The sequence below is a fragment of the Mus pahari genome, chromosome 6 (assembly GCF_900095145.1).
Source record: "Mus pahari chromosome 6, PAHARI_EIJ_v1.1, whole genome shotgun sequence".
Lineage (NCBI taxonomy): Eukaryota > Metazoa > Chordata > Mammalia > Rodentia > Muridae > Mus > Mus pahari.
In genome coordinates this window covers 3114031-3139966 of record NC_034595.1, presented here as the reverse complement: position 1 = coordinate 3139966, position 25936 = coordinate 3114031, and the positions used below count along the sequence as shown (strand labels likewise).

The 25936-nt window shown below is 45.6% G+C and overlaps 1 protein-coding gene across 3 annotated transcripts in view; it reads right to left on the bottom strand.

The window, feature by feature from the left end:
* Positions 1 to 2634: 2634 nt before the first annotated feature.
* Positions 2635 to 25936, bottom strand: part of Msantd3 (Myb/SANT DNA binding domain containing 3) — a 25924-nt gene continuing 2622 nt past the window's right edge. For all 3 annotated transcript variants that reach the window (XM_021199795.2, XM_021199794.2, XM_021199793.2), the window contains exons 2-3: positions 14545 to 14995; positions 2635 to 7409 (exon numbers count right to left, since the gene is read on the bottom strand). In XM_021199795.2, the coding sequence (XP_021055454.1) occupies positions 7000 to 7409; positions 14545 to 14962 (828 nt within the window). In that variant the 5' untranslated portion in view covers positions 14963 to 14995 and the 3' untranslated portion in view covers positions 2635 to 6999. The remainder of the gene's footprint in view (positions 7410 to 14544; positions 14996 to 25936) is intronic.

The window sequence follows — 25936 nt, the reverse complement described above, 5'->3', positions numbered from 1 at the left end:
GAGGCAGGTGGATTTCTGAGTTCGAGGCCAGCCTGGTCTACAAAGTGAGTTCCAGGACAGCCAGGGCTACACAGAGAAACCCTGTCTCGAAAAAAAACCATATACCTCGAGAAACATATTCTAAAGTTTATAGTTTCTTATGTGACAGGTACTTTTCTAGATCTAAAAACTGCATGATTTTAATATTTCAACTCTTGGGGAGGTTGGGATAATTTATTTTTAAAACTATGTCTTTGCATATGTGCCTGTGTAGGGTATGGGGAGTGGCATGTCAATGTAAGTGAAAGTACCTGAGAAAGGCAGAAGAGGGTGGAGTTCCAGGGGCAACACCTGTGATTCACGGGTGTTTCAGGGTACACCACCTGACACAGGTGCTGAGAACTGATGGAGGGTCCCCTGGGAGAGCAGGACATGTTCTTAACCACTGAACCATTTCTCCAGCCTCCAACCACTGGAGTTTTTACTTTGTGATGGTGCAAAATTGACTATCATTCTATGGATAAAGAAAGTTTTGAATTTTGATCTCTTCTCAGGCTCAGGCTAGCAATGCTGGACAGTGACTCTGAGCCTGGGGCACTATAAACTTGGGACCAGCTCTACTTTTCGTGAATTTTTCTGGCTGTAAGGCTATAATTCCATTATCAGTAAGGGGGATTTTGTATCATTCACTTAAACCAACAACCCAATGAAATTCAATTTATTGTCATTACAATTTTCAATCCTCTCTCCCTAAAAAAAGAAAAACGAAAAAGGGAAGACAGAAGAAAGAGGTGGGTGGTGGGAAATGCAGTTCCCAACTAGATTTTCTGACCTTTGACTTAAAATCTCAACTCCTTGGTGTCTGGCTAGCTCCCTTCTCTCTTGTAATCTTCTGATAGACTGAACTATTGTTTAGAAATATTTACCTTCTGCAGAGGACCCCTACTTCCCTCTCGACTTCAGGCTCAGCCACGTCAATTGCATAGGCTGAGAACAGCAAACATAACACAGAATATGGACTAGTCTGCAGTTGTGCGTGGCTTCTTGTACTTCTGCCCTGAGAATGACATCCCCTGGATAGCTCCAACCCCTTTAAGCTAAGATTCAGGAAACCTCAGGAGAGCAGATCTGCTCCTAGTGTTACAGTGGCTGAGTGACTGGAGAAGCTGACTTCCAATCCCTCAGAACTTCTTTTTTTTTTTTTTTTTTTTTTTAAAGATTTATTTACTTATTATATGTAAGTACACTGTAACTGTCTTCAGACACTCCAGAAGAGGGCGTCAGATCTTGTTACGGATGGTTGTGAGCCACCATGTGGTTGCTGGGATTTGAACTCGGGACCTTCGGAAGAGCAGTCGGGTGCTTTTACCCACTGAGCCATCTCACCAGCCCCCCTCAGAACTTCTAATACCAGCACATTCAAATAAGAAAACAACAAACAAAACTCTTTGGAGACTGATGGATACGAATCTAGGTCCAGAAACTGCAGATGTAACTTAATGGCAGATTGCATGTCTAACATATGCAAGGAAGACACGGAGTTCCAGCTCTGTGCCCTCCCAGGAACCCAGGTTCCCCTTGGTCTTGCCAGCAGAGCACCAGCCTGCTCTCCTTCTTCTTGTTTCCTGAACTAGATAATGGGACAGAAAAGGTACTGAAACCTTATCTTCTGCTGCTAACACGCAGTTCCTATTCCCACGATGACAAGAATCTTGGTTTGGGTGTTTTGAGGTTTTGGGCTTTTTTGGGGGGGGGGGGTAAGGTCTTAAGTAGCCCCAGCTGGCCTCAAACTTGCTATGTAACTAGAGACAACCTTGAACTCACTCTCTGTCTCTCCAAAGTTAGGATCACAAAGGTGTGAGCCACCATACCAGGCCTTATATATCCTTTTGACTAAACAGAATCAGCCTTTAACATACAGGATTTGAACTCCCCCCCCCCCCCCAGCAAACCTACAGAAGAGGAAACTCAGACAGACCAGAATTTAATATCTTAGCCAGAGTTTGAAAATGCATTTCAGGCTTATGGCTGGAGAGTTCCTATCATTCCATGATAATATATAAAGTTACCCCACCACCACCCTAAACTGATGTGTTGAAGACATTTTCCAAGTAGAAATAGAAGTCAGAGTGATGCTGACAGCGAGGGAACTTCACTCACAGCTGGTCATTTGGATCGTGTGGGCGTAGACATTTTCATCTAGGACTGTGGTGTCAGTCAGTGATAGAAAACTTGCCTAGCACGTGTGAGACCCCAGGTTTGATCACCAGTGCCACACAAGCATTTTCTATCTAATGACAATAGACGACACTGTTAGGTAGTAACCAGATTCTAAGTCTGTAGTCTCAACAACAAAAAAAAACAAAAACAAAAAAACCGCACAGATCACATTCCTACAAACTGAACCTCACTATAAATGTACCAAAGGACTATTTAAAGAAGTGCAATCTTGAAATTTTTCATAAGGAAAATAACCATGGGCCTGGGGATGTAACTCAGCTGGTAGAGTAACTGTCTATTAGGTTAAGAGGGCTGGAGTTCTATCCTTAGTCTTGCCTAAGCTGGGCGTGGTAGCAGAAGCCTGTCAGCCAGCTCTATTGCTTAGCTCCACTCTCAGGCAGCCTCTATAGCAGTGCATCCACGACGACAGTAATGTCAAGTGCTTGGTATCATTCTTTATTTCAGAAGTGCTTTACCAACACATACTAATCTTCACAACATCCAAGGGAGGTAGATAAGTATTACATCACTTACAGATGGAGAAACTGAGGCAGAGATTAGTAAACTGTGTGGAAGAGCATAATATATGGCACAATTGGGAAAGAAGTGGTTGCTGTCACAGGTTCCTGGTCACCTTTCCCATGACTCTTGAGTCCCACGAACACGAAGGTAGCGACTGCAGCATGGAAATAAATCAACTGATCTGTCCTGAGACTGCCTGGGGTGCGGAGGGAGCTGCCCTCAGAGCATCTGCAGGACCAGCATCCACACCTTCCACCTCTACCATGGGAGAGTGAAAGCTATGGTGAGGGCAGAAGAGGGGCTGGGGGGGAGGTTAGGAGTGGGGATGGGGTTTGGAGGGAAGACAAGAGAATATAGATAGCTAGCAAGGGCAGGGAGGAGCAAGAGGATCAAGAGGCCCAACATTGGGGAGGGGAAGGCACAGAAATGAAGTACCACCCCTCTGAAAAGCTCAGGCAGTCCAGAGATGCTACTAAAAGGGTAATCCTTAGCGATGACATTAGAGAGCCACTCCTCATAGCTTTGCCAAATATAATTATCAGGTCCTTGTGACATTCCCAGGAGGCACAATCATTCCTTTCCTCTGGTCTGGACCAAGTGCTGATGTAATTGACCTGACACTGCAGGGACTGTTGACAACTCAAATGTACTCTCCTACCATGCCAGCTCTGCCTCCTGAAGCGGAACCAAGAAGAAAATGCCATCTGAAGATTGTCCTGGCATCCCCCTTGAAACATTCCTAAGCCATGGACCCACTGGGCAGGATCCCATATTTGATTTTTAAAAGGAGCTGTGATATGCATACATGGAAGTCATTAATCTTTTCCAGCCAGGGATTTGTTATTCAACATGGGATAAAAACAAAATCAATCAAACAAACAAACAAAACCCCAAAGCTCCTCAGGTCGTCTTGTGCAACCCAAAGTAGAAGATACTGAATGAGGTGCCCCTGATGGCAGTGGAGGAACTGGTGACAGAGGCAGTGCCAAATAAGTTGGGTGACCAGGGACCGAATAAGGCCAGTTCAAGTGAACAGGTGGAAGGAACAATGGCAGGTGACAAGGAGGAAGTCACTGCAGACGTGATAGACAAAGAACTGGGAACAAATACTAGTGTGTGTGCTTAGGCATGGGGAGGACAGGTCAAATATCCCAGAGGGCATTTGCATCTTCATCTCAGTATTATTATCAGTATTGTTCTCCCAAGTCTAGCTTTGAACTTCTTCAACTCCTCTCTAACAAAAACAATCAACAAAGCAGCTCTGAATCCACCTTAGTCAGGACGCTGGTCTCCTTTCACGACTCCTCTGGGTCCTGTCATCTTATCTGCCCAAAGCCAAAGCCACCTATCTGTCACCCCAACTCCTTGCCCCTTGGCTCCAGCTTCTAATTTCCCTCCTGGTGAACAGTTCCAATCAGATTTGAAAATTCCCCTGTAGTTCACTATTCTCCCATCTGTGTGCCATCTAGTGACATTCTCTTCCAAACCCCTACCTGCCAAAATGTCAGCTCTACAGACTCAATTCAAACGCCACAATTCTAGCATTTCTTTCTTCACTTTTCTTAGTTCTGTGCCCTCAACTAAAAGAACATTTGAAGATGTGTACTGGCTGAATCTATAGTCAGCTGTGTACAGGCCCCTCCCTCCTCCCCCCCGGGCAATGTCCATGGTGTTGAATCATGTCTTAATATTTTTTATGTGTATCTGGCTCACAATTCCTGTCAAGAAATGGTTATTGCATTTCTACCTCAGGAAATAAAAGGCTCAAAAGCAAAATGAATTGGGATGTGCTGTCTGTTCATGAATGAAGCTGCTTCGGCAAGCACTCTGTAACATCATCTGAGTCTCAGAATAAAATACATCCTTGGTACAGCCTCAAACTAAAGGGTAAAGATACATAGCAGGTGGGGCTGTGCATCTCAGAACTAAGCTCGACCCTAAAGCTCTCCTTTGCTATGTACTGGCTACAGGCCTGGTGCCAGGTGGGCTCTCCTCTGAACATCCTTATTCTCTGAGCATCAATTCCTTACTCCTCCATGGCTTTGTGGAATTAAGGATCAACTGAAATACATTCGTAAACCGCACAAAGTGGCTCTCAATCTTAACTATGCATCATAATTACCTATAAAGCTTCCAAAAATACTGAGTAACAAGCCCCGCCCCAAACCAACTGACTCAGAACCCTCTGGAAGTGAGACCCAGTGGGACTAATTATTTATAAAATATTATTTCTAACACATAGCCAAATATTGCAAACTACTATTGTAAACTCATAAATACCATTAGGGGCTTTATGCTCTGGCTTAATTATCCTGTATTTGTTCAGTTAGGAATTAGTTCAATGCTTTTATTGTTCAATTAAAATGCATTGCCATTTTTGTTATTCTGTGTTGCTGTTTGTGAGTGTAAGTCATAAATTCTTAGAAAATTAGAACCTCCACATCGATGTATACAAAAGATGGGAGACTTCCTAAGGTCCCTTTAAGTCCTTGTCACTCAGAGATGTGTTGAGCAGAGGATCAAATCAGGCATAATCCGGAAGCTTGTCAGAACAGAATCTCACGCCTTACTCTGGATGTGCATATTAATACGATGTTTGGATAGATCAGTACGTGAGGCAAAGGCAGCCCTCTGCATCTAAATGTATGTTGTCCGTCCCTGTCTCGATCCTGAAGCAGGCCATAGGGAGCCCATTTCTATCTTCTGCATACCATCTGAACTTGAGACTTCCAAACCATTCATTCTCTAAAGACTCCATCTGATAAAAACTAAGAACAGAAACCCCCATGACAGGATCCTACCTCTCATCTCTCATTGCAGGATGTATCTAAAATAATGGACTAATTCCTCTAAAATATTTAAAATAGATTCAATGTACAAAATTGATATCTGCTTACATCATATGCAGCACGCAAATAGAGAGTTTGTGTGAACCATACAAAACCTAACAGGCCCTGGGACCCATATTCCAAAGCTCAGCCACTCCTGGAGACAACTCTGTGTAGACCCAGGATGTCAGCAGTATGCACAGAAGGCGGCACAAGCCACGCTGTAGCTACGGAGCTGAAGCAGGCTCCAAATGTCTGGCTCAACTCCCTCATTCTGTGGACAGGAAGCACCGGGTCAAGGTTTTAGGGAGTTGGCGAGAGTCACACAGCACCTGGCAGAGCCACACTTAGAACACCAGCTCTGACTGTTACTCCTCCACCCACCCCCCAATACAGAACTCACTGTACTGTTCATCTGCCTTGGCACTTAAGGGTCTTTCTGTTGCTTCCAGCTACTTACTACCCCCAACTCTTAAAAAAACTTTTTAAACATCAGGCTACAGCAGAAGTAGCAAAGCTCAATCAAAACACCCTTTTATGCATCTGCATCTCCAAACATGTTGGTGACAGCTGGGTATAAATACTAACCCTGATGGGTGGTGCAGCACCAGCATTATCATCAGCTCACACCTTGATGAGCACAGCGAGGACGGCACCTCTCCTAAGGGGTTAGAGACTAAAGTCAAGACAACCATTTGCTCAGCAGTAAGAAGTTGGGAGGGATCTGGGCTGGGATGGCAGCACCTTTAAAAACATACACAGTGTAACTATAAAATTTTAAGACATTTTTAATAAAACAAACAGGATGTAGGAACCTAAATGAACATTAAGCCCTCAAAGTTCTTAATTTGTACTGAAGCTGCCTCTGCTGGAGACATGGTTGGTTGGAAAGCCTGTCTGGGGAAAGTCTTAAAAGGCAGTGTGTGACCCACATGAGGAAACACCCCTCCAAAGGCTCGGCTCGTCAAACGGCCACACTCCTAGTACACTCCCGAGGTGGGGAAACAGCCAAGCACCCAGCCACACAATGGGGTGGGCTACCTGGGTGTAAAAGCTCCAGTCATCTGAAAAACAAATGAACAAAAACCCACTAAAGGATAAAGTCAAAATCCAGCCACACTCCTTTATCTTGCATTTCTTAAAAAAAAAAGAAAAAAGAAAAAGAAAAATACAACACTCACACATGGTTCGTCTATGAATTCTAATTAAGAACGTTACATTCAGAATTATAGCACGCATAGTGGTGACTTTTAGAAGACTGTAACAGCTTCTTGGCCACCTCGGGGGTAGACGGGGTGCAGCTGTTTACCTGAATGTATCCTTAAATAAGTGACTACTACCACTCTAATCCACCTAGACGCAGGTCTGTTGCAGGCTAGTGACCACAAAGGCCACACCCCACACTCGCCTTGCCAACACAGATTAACTACAAGGGAGCCATCCCCAAGTCTTAGGGTGAATTGGGAAAGGGCCGGTTAAAGGAGGAGACGGGCCACTCCTTGGTAAACGTCTGCAGCTTCCTCTCCCAGTACATCTTCTTTTTATTGAGGACTTCCATTTTGATCCTGTGCTCCTCCTCGGCCATCTCGCACTCGCGCTCTATCTGCTGGATTTTGGCCACGTGCACCTCATTCATTTGGATCAGCTGCAGCTGGAGGATGGACATCTGTTGGTGATGTTCTTCCTCGTGCATCTTCTTTAAAGCACCTTCCTGAGGGGTTTTGCTCCTGTAGTTTTTATTGGCGGTTATTCTGACGGCTGAGCACGAAGGTTCGGGTTGTGAGGTTCCCTCACAGACCGGAAAATGCCCGAACTCTTTCTCATCCTCACACAGTTCTCGATTAGAAGCAGCAAAGGACTCTGGAAACAATAACAACAAAAACAGCAGCAGGCAACATGTTAAACGATTTTACAGGCAGAAGAAAAACATCAATCCAATTCCAAGGGACAGGGTCCTCCACTGCAGGAGGAATCTAAAGTAGTGTCTGCATTCGGCCCTCACGTCCAGGTCCTCTGACCACATCTGACTTTGATGACACGTTTCACTTTGTCGTTTCTAGAACCACACACTGGGATGTGCTCAGAGAACAGAATTATCATGAGTCAGGGAGCCCGAGATGGTGATGAAAATTCCAAGCTGAAAAATGCCTGACTCTGAGAAGTACGAGGTCGCGGGCTGGGGCAAGAGTGTGAACAGAGTTTTCGTGCTACCTGCCCCATGCGATCACCTTTGACAGTTCCTCCATCAGCCTCAAGCCTTTGTTTTATCAAGGGTGCCACAGGGCTTCCTGCCATGGGAGTCAGCCCCTACACTCACTCTTCCTCAGGGATAAGTCTCACTCTCCAGCTAGCTCCCTCCATGCCTCTTTAACCGCTTCCATCTGGCTGTCAACTGCAGCCCTGCGGGGAGGAGGCAACAAGGACATTTATTATTATCTCCCTTACCCTCTCCTCCGCACTTGAAAACCCCCTTCCTCCATTAGCACCTGACTCACTGCCCTCCCAGAGTTTTCATCGCGAACTCCCCTTGCGGCTCATTGGAATACCAAGGCTCTTGCTACATCCACCCCTTCCCCTTTCATTACCCCCTGAGGTCCGGGACATCTCTGCTTCTGGTCTCAGTTTGAACTAATAATCTGGCCCCAACTTTGTATCTTCCTGTTTGACTCTTCAGACTGTCCTGTAGCACTGCACTTCAGCCCTACCCCGACACTCCTCTAAGGTCATGCCTCTGTTTGTGGCTGCCTCCCTATTTCCCCTGACGTCAGGCTCAGTGCTTCAACAGTCACCACGTTTTGATTTCCAACCTCCTCTGTGATTCCTGCTGGTTCAGGGCCAACACTGCTTGTTCTGAAACCTCAGACTTCTCCTTCGTAAGGGTTCTCCTTCACAACACTCAGCATGCCGTGTTATATTTTGGCACCAGGCCTTGCTCATTTCACTTATCCTTAGATACTAATTATTTGCCCTGCTACCCAATGGATGGCTAGTAATACTTACTGGCCGAACCCTTTAATCCACAAGGAGGGAGCACATGGATACAAAAGGATGCCTCTGCATGGGTGCATGTTTACACTGGTGGTTAATATCAGTACTAGAGAATTTCAGTAAGAGATTCACTAACTCCAATAACTCACGGAGTCATTTTGTTGGTTGGTTTGCTTGCTTGCTTGTCAGAAAGTCTCTAGCCCAGGCTGTCCTCCAACTTACTATGTAGCTGAGGATAACCTTGAACTTTTGATCCTCCGGGTTCTACTGCCCAGCCCACTCCCCAGTGCTGGCATTACACCACCACTTCTGGTTTTATGTGATGCTAAGAACTGAACCCAGGGCTTCCACTGTAGGCAAGCAGTCTCCCAGTGGAACTCCATCTCCAGCACACTCCCTATGCCCCCAGGAGTTTTCTAGCTGTGACTCCAGACTTTCTTGAGAAGCTCTGCATTCTCAATAATGAGAATCTTCTCCTTAGAGAAAAGTAATATTAATTTGTTAACAAAATTGGGTACATTATATGTCCATTACGTTACTCTGGAAGATGGGACACTGGGAATGTTAATCATGGCTGCTGGGGGAAACCTAATTTGGAATGCTCTGTTAATGAAAGGAGAATGGCTACCGTCTGGATGGTTCTGCTCCAAGGGTTAAGGTAACAACTAGAAGTAGTCTCTAATTAAGGCTAAATAAGAAATACAGCAATCTGAAATATTGAAACTATTGGTAGAGAAAAAAATTAAAAAGAATGCTTCCATATCATCTAGACAATGGGACTGTCTCCCTAGCACCCTCACCAAGCCCAGTGGCCTAAGCCAGGCATTATCATACATGTCTGCCCCCTCCTTCCAACTTAGAAGACTGAAGTAGCCGTATGCCTGTTTGCTGTTAGCTTGGGATTGATAGCTGACTTCTGGCTCAGAAATAAATATCTGGGACTGGAGAAATGGCTCAGCTATTAAGAGCACTTGCTGCTCTTCCAGAGTACCCAGGTTTGATTCCCAGCACCCTGATTTCAGTTCCAGGAGAATATGATGCCCTCTGCTGGCCTCTATGGGCATTACATGCATGTATGTGCATACAAGATGTAAGTGCAGGCAAAACATGTACATAAAATAAAAATATGCATAAGATACATGAAATATACTATATACATAAATACAAAAAATATACATAAATTAAAATATTTTATATATAAAATAAAAAAAATCTTTAAAATGAACAAATATCTAACCCCTCCCCTACAAAAGAAAGAAAGAAAGAAAGAAAGAAAGAAAGAAAGAAAGAAAGAAAAGAAAAGAAAAGAAAAGAAAAGAAAAGAAAAGAAAAGAAAAGGAAAGGAAAGGAAAAAGGGCCTTTGGCCTCCCCTCAAGTCCCCAGCAATTTGGGGATAGAACCTGCCTCACTCTACTCTCACCCAGAGACCAGCAGAGCCTGGGGCAGCACCGAGCACTGAACATGCATGTGCACTTAACTGACACAGTGGGACACATCTCTCTCCGCATGACACAGCTGAGGGACTGGCACTGGACAAAGGAATGGGGAACGGTAACCTGGACAGCGGCCCTCAAATATGAGCATCTACCTCAGTACCTTTCCAATCTGAAAAGCTTAGACCTGAAAACGGCTTTTGTTTTTGAAGACTTCTGGGGACACTTGTAGCCTCAGAACTTTGATTCCTCTTGTAGGAGTCTTTAACGTTATTCATCATGATGTAAGGCTTTCTCCCAACTCCCCACTGTTCACCTTTATCTCAGTTCTAGGCTTCAAGGACCCGGTGGTGGCAGCTGCCATTCATGTGTAACACAACAGGTACAATCCGCCTCTAATCTTTACAGCCCTGTGAGACAGTGTGACTACAGTATCCAAGGCCATCTGGCTAGATGAAAATCTAGGATTCAGATCCAGGTCTGCATAACAATAAAATCACAGCATCTTAATGTTCATAAGAAAGAACTCTTCTAAACTACCCTTTTCAAAATGTGTGCTAAATACACATTCCATAGAAAAATGGCTACACCTCTTAAGACTGGCAGAAGACAGGACTCAAAGCCACATAGAGTAGTAAAGTGACCTTCAAAGAAACATTAGCAGCAATACAGAAACAAGTACCCGGATAGGCTGAACCATCCCTCGACTGGAAAAAGCCTAGCCTGGGAATAGTAGCTTGCTGCAAACACACACCCTACCATCTCTCTCCCAGGTGAAACAATGCCACCCAAAGTAGAAAACCCAATTCTATGCAAAGAGTAGGAAGGCTTTCTGGGATGCAGGAGCACACAGCCAAGAGGGTGTTCTATCACTTGGGTAATTTGAGTAAAATTAGCATCCACGGGAAAAGCCTCCTAAAGCTATGAAAGGATGAGAAGAAAACTGTGCAGGACAATCTCATTATCCTCTTCAGAACGGAGGAAAAGGATGACTGAGAAAATCTGAACAGTGGGGTGGGTGCATAAGGAAGGCCTTTACATCTGAACTAAAATTAAAAGGCTGGGCTTACACACATTCATGGACCCAGATCTTAAACTGGCTACTCTAGGTGAGAAAAGTGAGAAGGGAGAGCCAGCCATAGCACAGGTTTAAGGAGTGCATGTGAGGGAACGCCAATGCATGGCAGGTCCATCTGGGTGTAATACAGGAGGATGGAGGAGGCATGAGCATCAAAAGGAAATACACACAGAACTAACACACAAGAGGACTGTGCCACAGACCAAGGGTGCAGGAGCGCCACAACTGGAATACGCCATAGTCCTCTGTACCTGAGGTCACAGCCTGAAAGAATAATGGGACCTAGAAGTAAATGTTCACATGACTTTATTATAGCTTCATAATAGAGATACAATGCATTCAAAATTAAATATTACTTCTCCCAAATACGAGGCTGCTACTAAACATGCCTAGTTCTCCTAAATGTATCTAAGTGACTAGAGACATGGCTCAATGCAAGGGTGCTGTGCCAGCCCTGATGACCTCCCTGGGTTGGTATTTATTTAACCTGCCATTCTACCTAATGGCCACCCTTCTTCCTACCCATTCCACAGAACGGATAATTCAATTATCACAGAGCACCACATCTGCACACTGGAAAGTGTTTTAAAGAGCCGGTGCTTACAGGACAAATGCTGGCTTTCTTATAAGTATGTTCCTAATTATGCTCCTTAAGTGTAAGACCAGTGTGTTCAAACACTGTTGCACGTGTTACGAAAGCCTCTGACAAAGCCAAGGACATCGTTGGTGGCACAGCGATACCATCTCCCACAAAACTGTAGTGAGGGGAGGCCTCTAGTGGGGCCTGCTGAACTCCACTCCATCCTGCTTGACATTACAAAAGCTACACTGATTCTGTAATATATTTTAATCCAGTATATCTAGAAACTTATTTAAACATGCAATTAACATTAAATTATTGCTGAGATTTCTTGGTGGTATTAAAGCTTCAGAATGTGGTGTGTGATTACAGAACATCTCACTTGTCTCCACTCACAATGCAACTGCTTATTAGCTTCCTGCCACTTGGGGGTGCTGTATTAGAACTGAAGTTCTGAAAATACAAAACCAACACACAGTGTTCAAACCTTCTACTTTCCCCCACCAAGTGCCAGAAAGGATCTCTGGTGATCCTAGCATTTTGTTTTCATCTTCTGTTTGTTTAATTTAATTACTACTGTGTATAAGAGACAGAGAGAAAGGAGGAGGGTGAGAGAGAGGGAGGGAGAATGGGAGGGGGGAGAGAGAAATGGAGGAGGGAGAGAGGGAGGGAGGGAGGGACGGAGAGAGAAGGAAGAGGGGTAGAAGGAACTTTTGGTGTGTGTGTGTGTGTGTGTGACATACATACATACATACATAAAATCACACATATGTGTAAAATCAAATAAATCTCAATAGCACACTTTTAATCCTAGTACTTGAGAGGCAGAGTCAGTGAGACCTCTCTGAGCTCAACGACAGCCTGGTCTATATAACGAGTTCCAGACCAGCCAGGGGTACAGAATAAGACTAAATCTGAAATAGAGAAAAGAAAGCAAGCCGGGCGGTGGTGGCACACACCCTGAGCCCCAGTGCTCAGGAGGCAGAGGCATGGGGGTCTCTGCTAATTCAAAGCCAGCCTGGTCCAGAGAGTGTGTTCCAGGACAGCCACTTGGAAACCTTTTCTCAAAAACAAAAACAAAAACAAAAACAAAAAAAGAGAGAGAGAAAGGGAGAGAAAAAGAATGGAAGAAAAGAAGATCCATATTTTATTTCCTTCTTGCTCAAAATTTCTATCTGAGTGAATGAATTACATTTTTTCCAAAGGGAAAAAAAATTATGAAGTAAAATCTCTATATCCGACCTCAGATTTTAAAAGTGTGAGGAAAAAAGGTGTTTTGTTCCCAAAATGAACCCTATGAGGGCTGGTGAGATGGCTCATCGGATAAAGCTATTTGTCACCAAGTTTGACATCAGAGTTCAATCCCCAGGATTCACAGGATAGAAAACGCCCGAAAGTTATCCTCTGACCATAACATGTCACACACATAAAGCACACACACACACACAGAGTAAATGTAACTTATATCAATAAAAATACCTGTAAAATTGATACAATCTAGGACAGCTAGCCATGTGGGAAGCAACACTGCTAACTCACTTCCCTCCATCCCCAGAACCACTCCTACAGTGTGGCACTGACTGGATGCTCTGTGGCCAAGATCGAAAGTAATAGAGCTACAAAGTTGAGCAAAGGAAGTGGGTGCCACACAGAAGCATAGGAGAGATAGAGAGAGCTGGCAGTGCCCATGTGAACTGTAGGTGCCAAGAGTTACCCACAAATCAAACTCCAGACGGGTCTCCGAACATCAGGAAATGAGACATGAAGCCCACGACCCTGACCACCTCATCACCCAGCCTGGCCTCAGCCTTGATCAGCCGATTAGCAAGCCGAGTTTATGTCCTAATTTAGCTTCCCGGGATGATCTGCTCGTAGGGGGACGTGTTAATCAGGGGTCTGGACTTGGCTCACATGGTGATTACCTTTCTCACTCCACACAGCACTCATGGTTTCAGACAGTTTCTTATGACTTTTAATTAACAAGAGCTAGTCCCTGAGAGCTCTGTATACTCTGGGGACACTGGCTTCAGTGCTCTGCAAGCTAAGAAGCAGATTTCCCCAGCCAGTGCTTGGTGGGTCCTCAGAGCACCTCTGTGCAGCCCTGGAGTGTCCTCACCGACCTTCCTCCGCTTACTGCGGTGAATCTTTATATAAAGAGGCCACTTCCTGTCCTAAAAGGGTCGGGAACTGTTGAAAATTTATCTCTGCACACTCTCTGCCTGCCTGGGGACAGGAGGCACCCCTTGATGCCAGCCTTTGGAAACTACAAGTTATCACTACAACTTTGATTATCAACAGTCCCTTCTTAACTCTTAAGAACTATGTGAGCTCTTTTGTTCTTTCCCATGGGAGTATGCTAACATTTAAGCTTTGTCCCTAGGATTTCTCTAAAACACCACAACTTATAAGCATGTGGGTGCCTGCACACACCAGAGAAGGTATTGATTCCCAGGGGCAGAGTTACAGGCAGTTGTACACTGCCCAATGTAGGTTCTGGGAACAGAACTCTGGTTCCCTGTAAGAGTAGTGGCGAGGGCTTGGAACCACAGAGCCATCTCTCTAGTCACTAATTTGTACTTGTTTCTTAACTGGAAATAGTTTACTCATTTAGCATGGCCTTTTGAATGTTGTACCTGACACTGCAGGCCCTCAATAATAACTTTTTAAAAGACCAAGTCAATGACTATAAATCTCCATCCACTTTCCTTTAATAAAGTGGAGATAGTTTGTGCTAAGCAACCATGCCTTCTTAACGAGCATGATACACACACAGCTCTTTATGGTTAAGCAATAACATAACTGCAACGCCCCAGTCTGATATCAACATTTCTTGCAAGTTTCCTCACTACGAATCATTTCACAATTGCAGTATCAAGCGGCTATAGCCAGCGCGGCCCGCTGGGTGCGGAGGGGTACCTTGGGCGGCCGTATCCTGGTGGTACTCGGGCTCCTCCTCCGGTGGGCTCTGAAGGAAGTACAGCTGCTCGGGCAGCATGCTGCTGATCTTCTCCTTGTCCAGGACGTGGCTGCTCAGCAGTGGGCTTCCGCTGCGCTTCACCTTCTCCCGCCTCTCGTGGGCCATAATTTTTTTGGTCCGAGCCTTGATGTTCTCCCAGCACTTCTTGAGCTGTTTGAAGTCCCGCAGCGACACGCTGGGCTGCGAGTTGTACTCGTGGGCCAAGGCCTGCCAGGTCCGCTGCTTGAGAGCAATAGTCCGTGCGTCGCTCTTCTTGCATTCCAGCACATACTTGTACTTCTCCACCAAGGCAAGCAGGATGCTCTTCTCCAGCTCCGAGAAGTACTTGGCAGGTTTAATGATTTCGTTGTTTTGCATTTTCCACTCTATTTCTCCTGGTCGTTGGCTAGCCTGCAAAAGGAAGTTGAAAGCAAGAATTACCAACTCTAGTACTACAAAAATGTCACAAGTCACTGAGGCTTAATCCCTACCTTGGTTCCTTTCTTTTAAAAGGGGGCAAGTAACTTCTTTTTCATTAATGTTGAGTCACAGGAAAACATCCACAACTTTATCGGACATCATGGGATTTCACAATCTCCAAGTCAACTTCCCAGGAGTCTTTGTGGCACCTACAATATTACTCTCAATCCTAATTTACCTCTGCTTAATGGAGGGAGCTGCTTAGTCGTCCCCCACCACCCCATGTCAGGCTGCTTCGGAAATAAACAGCTTGCTCAATTTATTTATTTTTGGCACAGATGAAGAAAAAAGCGACCACTGTCTAATCAAACAGACTAAGTTATGTAAAAGTACTTCCACGATTTCAAAATCGTGAGGAAATTGCTCCTAGATAGCTGATATTTTTATTGTAAATTTTTTTTAGATATATTTATGTATATGCCTTGCTTGTATGTATATCTTTGTACAGCTTGCATGCCTGGTGCCATAGGATGGCAGAAGAGGGTGTTGGATTTCCTGGGACTGAAAACATTGACAGTTTTGAGCCACCATGTGAGTGCTGGGATTCAAACCCAAGTCCTGTGCAAGAACAAGTGTTTTTTTTTTGTTTGTTTGTTTGTTTTTAAGATTTATTTATTTATTATATGTAAGTACACTGTAGCTGTCTTCAGACACTCCAGAAGAGGGAGTCAGATCTCGTTACAGATGGTTGTGAGCCACCATGTGGTTGCTGGGATTTGAACTCTGCACCTTTGGAAGAGCAGTCGGGTGCTCTTACCCATTGAGCCATCTCAACCTTCAGCCCCAAAGCTGTTATTTTCAGCTTAGTGTCCTTGACTTAAGTGATTACCTAGGACAACCTCAGGTCCTTCTTCAATATGTGAGATGGAAGCCAGCCATGGTAGCTGACGTCTGTAACCCACTATTACTCGGGAGGCTGAGGCAAGTGGACTCCTGTGGGTTGGAGCCCATAGTGAGTTCTAGACCAGCGGAGGCTACAGTGTGAGATCATGTCTCAAAAAAAGAAAAGAAATAAAATCTGAGAGGGGAAGCCTGTGTCCCATCAGGTTTGCAGGCCACTTTTACATGTGTAAGCGTTAGCAACTGCTGTAGTTTCCGAACTGAGTCTGTGCACTTTGAGGCAAAGCACACTGCTTCACTCACACGTGAGAGAACCGAGGGCCCAGGACACAAACCATGACTCAGTCGGCAGGTCTGGGGTCGCCCTTGGGCAGTTTCAATTATTCAACCGGGGCTCACTGTATCACCCTGCCATCCTCTACAGGGCTGAGTAAGCCCCTTCCACCCTCAGTACAAATGCCTTACTGCTCCGGTGTGTGTGAAACCTGCATGCTTCCCGAGTCTCCTCTAGCAAGACTTTCTGTAAGATAAGTCCCTCACACAAGCGGTGGCGAACAGGAGCTGCAGCAGCTAGGGGAACACCAGCAGTTATATACCCTTTCCCTCTGCTGGAAAGGACCAGCCCAGCCCTGGACCTTCCTGTGTTCCCTAAGCCTCTGATCTCTCCGAGTAAAGGCAAACATCAAACCAAAAAAAAAAAAAAAGATATTGATTATTTAGTCCACTGAGAACTGCCCACTTCTTATCAAATGACATGGAACCACCAGGAAAGGAGTTGTGCTATCGAGAAGTGATGTTACCTGAACACCAAGGAGAGAGACAACACGTTCCTTAAGCTGTTTGCTCAGTCATTTTGTGTATTTGAACGTTTCCACAAAGGGAAAAAGAGATGTGTGTGTGTGCACACACATGTGCGTGCTTGTGCGTGCGTGCATGCGTGTGTGTGTGTGTGTGTGTGTGTGTGTATGTGTGTGTGTGTTTATGTGTACGTACATGGGGGAAAGTCTGTGACTTCTTTTCTTTTTTTGCTTTGATACAGGATCCCATTTAGCCTGTGGGGTTTTGTTTTGTTTTGTTTTTTAAATCCCATCATGGGAGCTGGAGAGATGGCTGCATAAGTAAGAGTGTTTGATGCTCTTCCCGAGTTCAGTTCTCAGCACCGCCAGCAGAGCTAAGTTGTTGAGCAGCTCACAACCAACTATAAGTCAAGCTCTAGGTGATCTAATGTCCTTTTCAGGTTTCTACAGGCACACGCACGCGCACACACAGACACACACACACACAGAGAGACACACACTTTTTTTTTTTAATCTTAAAACCTATCTAATAAAAAATCCTATTAACAGGGCTGGAGAGATGGCTTAGTGGTTAAGAGCACCGATTGCTCTTCCAAAGGTGCAGAGTTCAAATCCCAGCAACCACATGGTGGCTCACAACCATCTGTAACAAGATCTGATACCCTCTTCTGGAATGTCTGAAGACAGCTGCAGTGTACTTACATATAATAAATAAATAAATATTTAAAAAAAAATCCTATTAACAAACTAACTAACCTGCAGAGTGTCCTACAGTTGTATCAGACTGAGGCCGGACCAGCCAGGACCAATCGGAAGCCTTGAAACTGGGGCTTTCCATGAGGACAACAGAATCTGATTGGGACCTACACAGTGCTGGGCAGTCAGACCATCCCAAGTCAGGCTTACAGTGACGACTACTAGGGAGCAGGCCCCGTCCCACCAGGCCTTGGTCTTCACTGTCACAGGGGGCACATGGAGTACCAGGGTTACAAAGACAACTAAGGGCCGGGCGTGGTGGCGCACGCGTGTAATCCCAGCACTCAGGAGGCAGAGGCAGGTGAATTTCTGAGTTTGAGGCCAGCCTGGTCTACAGAGTGAGTTCCAGGACAGCCAAGGCTACACAGAGAAACCCTATCTCGAAAAAACAAAAAAACAAAACAAAAAAAAAAAATTGTTTCTTGAATGACTCAAGTTTTCTAATTCCCAAATGAAAAATATTTTACTTCCCCCCCTTTTCTGTTAGGTGTAAAGTTATTTTAGTTATAGCATATATGTGTATATGTATACTTTTAAAATAAATATTTCTCTTAACTATTTCATAAAGAGAGAGAGAGAGCGTGAGCCCGAGATCGCACGAGAGAGAGAGAGAGAGAGAGAGAGAGAGAGAGAGAGAGAGAACTAGAAAATAATTGCTGCCTCAAAAGACGAATGCATTCAAAATGTCTTGGTAAACCGTGGTGCTGACTTACATCCCATGTACAGAATGCTGGATTCTGTGTGTCCACTTCCTCTGCTCTTGTTGCTAACAGTCCAATTCTATGCCTGCTATGGAGGAAAAAAAAAGTCCCTTTCTTGCTTAATGTCCTATGATCTTGGCTCTCACTCAAACAAACCGCACTCTAGGGTTCAGTCTCTCTGACACTTGGTAGGACTGAAGGTTAACTGTCAAGTGATTTGAGAAGTCTTTCCTTCCTTGCAGTGTGTGCAGGGCCACTGGCTGCCATCAGGAGGTGATGGAAGGAATGGGGTGGGGTGGGGTGGGGGGTGGGGTGTCAAACTTTGCAGAGAGCTCTACGTTAAAGGTGGTCAGCTGAGCCCCAGTAAGAGCAGCTGAACTCTTGAGGATTCCTGCTGTAGCTTAGACTGTAGTTAGACCGAATGGCTTAGGTGCAGCACCCCATTCCATCTTCCCCTAAATCGCTCAAGAGCATCATCCGTTACACTTCAATTTTTCTGTTAAAGAAAAATCCAAGTACCAGAAGAAATTATACAACTGCTCTCGAAAGCAAATACCCAGAATTACCAACACCTGGGGACCATTAACAGCCCATTAACTAACTGTTATTTAATCACTAGCTAAGTACAACCAGAGTTGCTCATTTACTTTGCTTAATTTCCTAGAACACCAGGCCTCTCTGGGCCATGTGGTTGTGTTCTACAGCAAGCTAAACGGGATTCTGGTGTGAGCCCCAAGCTTGTGCACCCCCAATGTTTCCCCTGCGGATTCCCAAAAGTCTTGTAAAGTAGGTTGTTTAACTCTACAAACTATTTGTTATTTCTATGTCCAAGATAAGGAAACTGAGGCCCAGAAAGCCATGATCACAGCTCTAGCAAGTGGCAGAACCAGGAGTTGAAGCCAGCACATGCCTTCAAAGCCCACATTCCTCTGCTCTGGGTAGTTCTCTCATTTCAGATCCAGTGATGGTTTCTGCTCCCAGCTAAATGATATTACTTAGCAATCCAGTGGTCTGCTGGCAAAGGGCATTGATAGGACAGCTTGGGGGGGGGGGGGGCTGGGTTTGCTCTGCCCATCTCCATGTGTTGGTTCTGCCCTCTTTCCCCTCCCCACTCCCTTTGCCTCCATCACCTCCTCCCTCTTTCTTAATCTGAGGACCCACACCTTCCCCCACCAAACCACCCACCCTCAGTCTAATCAGAACTCTGAAATAGTTTCTCCGCTGATCTGATAAAAAGACTGTCTTGAAGTAACTATGGAGATAATGCAGAGCTCTAAGTGGTCCACACCCTGGAGGCAGGCTGGCATCCCACAGGAGCGCCTGACTGACAGTTCTCATCAAACAACTTCTCAAGGAAGAGATCTCCCTAGCAAAGCTCACTGCCAGAAATATCAAGGCCAAAACGCACCATCTAGCTTAGAATTCTTCCACCATGTCCATAATAGGTTACAGATGGCTGCATAGCAGCCCTTCCCTGTTGCATGGGCTTTAGCTAGAGTTGGGCAGCCTTTCCTGGCCTCTGCTCCACTCAGGAGCAACCCCTCCATATGGCTGCAGCTCTGCTGGTATATGGCCTGTTCTTATCCTGGCTGTAATCACATGGCAGCCCACTGACCCACACAGCTGGGCTCCAGTAGACAATGAATGCATACGTACATCTTATATAGGTATAAAACTACCAGCCACATGCAGAATATCATATAAGACAAAGCTTCGTTAAAGTTCACTAAAAGCTGCATTAAAGTAAAAAAAAAAAAAAAAAGTCAATAAAACAGCAAAATTCAAATGCAGTGAAAGTTCCCCTGGGGCTTGGCAAGGAGCTGAAGACAGGTCTACATAAAGGAACACAATGATTCTAACGTTGTAAAAGAACAAAGCGATTAGCACAATTCCCAAACCGCTAACACTGATTAAACTACCAGAAGCTGATGACCAGGAACTAGTTCATTTAATAGTCACCTTAAAAGGAAAAGAGGCTGTTTGTGAACTGAATGATTGTATGTTATCAACTTCCATTGCCAAATCCCTAATCTCTAGTGGGCTGAATTTGGGATTGGATATTTAAAGAAGTAATTAAGATTTAAGGAGACCTTAGGTCTGAGCCTTTGGTCCAGCTGGCAGTACCCATAGGAAGAACGATCAGAGACCGTACACACCCCCCTCCCACTGTGGACAAACGGGTTGTGGGGAGCACACTGAGATGGTGATGACTGGCAAGCCAGGAGCCTCGGGATGAAGCCTCTCTTGCCAGCACCTTGACCTTGGTCTTCTTGGCCACTAAACTACACGGAAGAAAGCTTCTGCGTTCCGGCCTATCTGTGGTATTTTGCTACAGCAACCAAAGAACATCGATGTGATTTTAAAGCCCACTAAGGATGAAGCTAAGTCTTAAAGCTTGAGCAAAGTCTACAGAAATGACAAAGACTTTGTTTCTATTACTGTTTGGAGGGGGGAAACAATCACTCTTTAAACTTAATCCCTGTAACTGAAAAGCTGGAATGAAGACCTCAGACAGGGGTCAGGACAGTCCTAAGCCATGGTGAAGTGAAATGAAGCAGGATAGGGCCTACAGAAACCTGGGCTCAGATCCTGACCGACGTTCAGACTGCACCTCTGTGTAGGCCTGTGAGATGGATTAACAACCCTGAGCCTGTACAAGGCCCCACAGTGTGAGTGACCCGCTCAGGACAGTGTGAGTGACCAGTTCAGGACTGAGCTCTGGTGCACTGTGCAGCTGTCTCTGTTCTACACCCCCCCCCAACTGTTTCCAAAGTAGCATGATCTATATAACATATACACTCAAATATGTATCTGCTGGCTTCTTATTTCACAGACACAACATTTAACCAATATAGAATGCATTCCCACAGAAGGCTGAGCACTGCTCTAAAATATATATGAGACACAAAAATAAGTGAACCCCACATCTTGGGAAGCACACTGACACAGGCTGCTGCCTGCAGGGAATGGCATTCAGGAAGGGACACTGTAACAAAGGACCATGTGCCGAGGCTGCTCAGGGGAGGGGAGAGTGGGCCTGCCCTCCTGTGAACAAGAGGCCATCTGACAGACAAGGATGTGAACAGAAAGAGCCAAAGGAGGCCATTCAGACTTTATTTTTTTAAGTGGGGAGGGGGTATAAGAAAGGCTCTGCACCCTGGGTAGGACAATGTTCTTAGGGGAAAAGAAATATATACAGAGGACTGTGTTACAGGATGCTGTGACCAGGATGTGTCTGGGCACACACAGGGGAAGGGAGGAAGAGAATACAGAGGCACTGAGATGCATGTGGCCTGAAAGAGCAGCAGCCCTGAGCTGCTATCAAAGAGACTGATGCTCCCTAAGGTGGAGAGATTGCAGGTCCACAAATATGGAACACAGCAGAGGGATTCGTAGCACAGAGAGAGACAGTGTGAGAAACAGTGGCAGAGATACCCCAGGACAGAGCTGCTCCTAGAACAAGAACCTTAATGCTCACTAGAAACAAATGAGCATCAGAACGAAACAGAATCATGACACATTATACATGGAAGTAGTGTGCAGGCTGAGGGAAACGGCATGCACAGGATCATGACACATTATACACAGTAGTGGGCGGGCTGAGGGAAACGGCATGCACAGGATCATGACACATTACACAAAGTAGTGGGCAGGCTGAGGGAAACGGCATGCACCTCCCATGGGAGCCTGCCAACAGGTTAGTCTGTCCTTAAAAAGTAAAGGCAGGTTCCTATTTTCCCTTACCATTCTATCTCCTAGTTCATCACCTTGAAAATAACCGTCCTATGAAATAACCTAAACCGTAGCATATTAAAAACTTTAAAATGAAAAAGACCCCATCCAACCTTTCTTTCTTCACAAATGAGAAATCTAAGGCTTGGCACAAGTAAGGGCTTCTCAGGACCTGATAACGGGGGCGGGGCTGCTGCTGCTGAAAGGTCACAGTTTATCTCCAAGCTCGTTCCCCACAGCTTCCCATTAAGGTGCCCTTTTCTCCGAGGTGCTCTCAAGCCTTCCCTCCACATCCTATCTGCTGTGACTTAGATCCTAAGTGTTCTCTAGAGCCCCTTGTGTTGAGGCCTGGTGTCCAGTGACATACTCGGGAAGAGCTGGAACCATTCGGGGCGGATCTAGTGCGGTGGCTTCAGGACACAGAGAGTGCACCTGAGGAGGAAGCAGAACTCCAGCCCCTTCCTCATCTTCTCCTTGCTCCCTAGTCTAGGATAAATCATTTTCCCTGCCACATACTCCCATCTTGCCACACTGCCCTGCCACAGGCCCAAACCAACAAGGACAACTGAATGAAGACCTTAAAAAGATGTGGTGTGGGGCACATACCTTTAAGCCCAGTGCTCAGATGAGTTCAAAGCTAGCTTCATCTAAATAGTGAGTTTCTGACCAGGCAAGGCTACCTGTCTCAAACAAACAAGAACTATGAGCCCAAATAACTTTTACCAGTTCCCAACTGCACTGCTAGGGACTAAGCCTGGGGCTTCCTGTATGCTGGGGAAGTGTCCACTACTCAGTTATGCCCCCAGCCCAAGCCTTTTCTTTGTATAAACCAATTAGCTCAGACTTTAGGCACAGTGGCAGAAGGTTGACTGACATGTCACCTGAAAACGTAAGGGCATGCTGACACTTATTTCGTGGTATGCAGCAAGACCCTGTTCCTCCCTGTCAGCTCCTCAGCTCTAAATAACAGCTAAAGCAGGTGTTCTCTAAGTCCCATCCAGGGTGGCGGTCCACATTAGCAGTCGTTCCTCTGCAAATTAATTTCCACAGCCCACTGCTGCCAAAGACACACGGACAGCATTTTCTGATTGTTCATTAAGCTGGTAGGGCTTTGGACCAGTGAAATAAAATACTGTGCAGCACAATGAAATGATCCTGGCACCTTCAAGTAGTCCTTGCTTTAAGGCTGTACACAGGTTTAACTTTGTACATTTAGCAATTTCAGGTAAAGCAGCTAAGGCCAGAGGACTGCCCCAATGGGCAGGCATTTGATACATATAGTTGCTATTCATGTAGCCACACACCTGCTTGCCATTTATTTTGTTTTGTTTACTAATTACAGTTACTTGTTCTACTGTCCAAAATATCTTTTTGACATGGGATTAATCAGGAAATTATAGTTTTCTGGTTTCCTGAGAATACCAGGAAAGCCCTAAGGGAAGTAGAAATGGCAGCTTTTCAGAGACCCATGATGACTGTGGCTGTCATGGCTCACAGGCTCCAACCTGTCTGCCCAGGACAGCCACCCACCGACGCCCTTTCCTCCTCTCCTCCTTTCTTTTTAGAGGGCTTGGCACCAGCACTGACCTTGCCTCGTCTACTGTGTTGCCCCCACTCTCTCTAGGCAGCCATAGAACTTGGGGGTTATTTTTGCCATCTGTGTCTGAGTGTGACTTCGAGTGGATGAGCCTTGTGTTTACGGCAAGCCCCATCTCCTCATACTCCTCACTCTCCTTTCTGTCCTCCTCACTTTAAACTAGATGAGTGTTCTTAAAAGTCCTGGTCCCTTCCTTCATCTCCTCCACAGCTCCATCTTAAAGCATTCCCGGGCCAGGCACCCTCGAAATGCCTTTAGATTCATTATTAAAGCCTCCCCTTTGGGGAGTGCTTCTGACATGCAGGTGTCCTTCTGGGGGTGTTCTACACCATCCTGCTTCTTGTCTTAGCCAGGACACTCTCCTTCACTCCCACATCAGAAGACTGACTCTCAGATCTGCTCTAGCCCAAGGCTATCAAGTACTCAGCTCTTACCACAGCACCTCTTACAATTTTTCCACCCTGCAATCCATCCATCTGCTCTGTCAAGAGGGAACTGCACTTTATGTGCATCTTTCACACGCAGGAGAAGCTCAGTGTTTCTTCAGACATATTGATATTTCTCTACCAACCTCCTCCATTACTGCCCCATATGGATACCTCAGAAATTACCAATTCTCCAGAGAGCAAAAACCATACGAATGTCCCCCGCTGTCTACAAGTCTCATGACGACTGGTGATTTCAGCCAGTCAGAAGGCTTCCCAAGCCAAGGTCCTCAGCACGTTCTCCAACATTCGCAACTCGCTGACAAAACTCCATTCTACAATGTACTTCAGTGCCTACTTCCATCTCCCCTGTTCTCACCGCTTGTATCTTCTGTAAGACCTTAACCTCCAACTGGTCTCCCACATGCCCACTGTGCCCCTCCCTATAGGGTCGAAGAGAGACAGTCCTAAAATACAGTGCTCATGGCACACCCTGCTTGTATCCCGTGACATCTCTTTGACTTCCTACGTAATAAAACAAGTCCAAACTCCTCATGCACCACTCAAGGCTTTTCTGCATCCTGCCTGACTACGAGCACCTCCTTCATCTGCCCCACCTACCGTGCCTTTCAATCCGATCAAATCAAACTCACCTTCATGCTACCTTCTCATGGCTCGGTTTATTTCGGACGTCCTCTGCCTGTGACCTTTCCCCCAAGGTCATTCAGTACCAGGTTTTTATCCTAACAGCCCCAGTTCCTGTGTAACTGCTCAGCTCCCATGTAACTGTAAAAGCCTGCCTAAACTGATACATACTCTCTTGTTTATATGTAACAGCTTTTTTTTTCCAAAATGAGTTTAGACAGCATACACTATACTGGTTATAATGTATTATAGCTGTCCCATGCTGCTTAAGCCCTGTGAAAGCTGACTCTGGGGCACCGGGAGGCCTTCCATTGTCTCCTCCAAGACTCCTGCTCCTGGGGAGGCTGACTCTTAAACTCTGTAATAAGCAAAACAGTAAGCCACAGTGGGTGTTGCGCACATTTTGTCCTTGAGGACAGTTAGGAGGTATGCTGTTTGTAACCAGCTTAACTGAACTTGAAGCTCATCCGTGGAGTGGATGGGGAGGACCCTCTGGCCTCGGATCCTGCCAGTTGGGAACTCCAGCTGACTGTTGTGAACTCCCAATGTGACTATGTTCTTTTACCTGAGGAGACAAGCCCAAGCCACCTGGGGCCCGTGATTGGAAATTCCAGCTGACTACTTCAATGGGGCTTCCCCGGTGGATTTCAGCTGCATATCTGTAAGCCCTCGATTTGATCTAGTCTTGTGATTGTTCTATCGACTGCTCTACCTCCAGTCATCGCTGCCGGATGCAGATCACCCAACTTGATGTTTTGCTACCCAGCTATGGCTTTTCTCTGTCTGCCGCTCACTATTTATTCTCTTACTTCTGCTAGCTATCCACTTAATAATTCATTCATTCGACTACTGTAGAACATTCTCTGGACTCCACGGAGCAAGTAGCTTACAAGTCCTATGTCCACTGCAACTGCATTTTTAAAAAGAGAGAGCCTGTCACAGCTGAGACTCGGTAGCATGCATGAGATGAAAGGCAGGTCACAGAGCACTCGGGATCTCTGCCACAAGGCTCCAACTCATCCCACCGAAGCACCTGGCCCCGAGTCTCTAGGGAAGGAGGTGACCCACTCTTTTGCAAGCACACTGTCCATCATAAATGTCAACCAGCAGCACTTCCCACACACTCTGTAATTTGCCCTTTGTGTCTATCCCTCTCTGAAATGGGAAACTCCTAAGGAAAGATATAATTTCTGACTCATCTCTGCATCTCAGCATGTAGCATGACTCAGCAAAGGACTGGCACTCGGGAGGCTTTTTTTTTTTTTTTTTTTTTTTGTTTTGAATGTCCTATAGACAGTAATTACTCCGATGTGCTATTTGAGCTCCATGCCAACTACTTGGGGGAAAAAAAACTCATCTTCTCTCACACTCACACACCA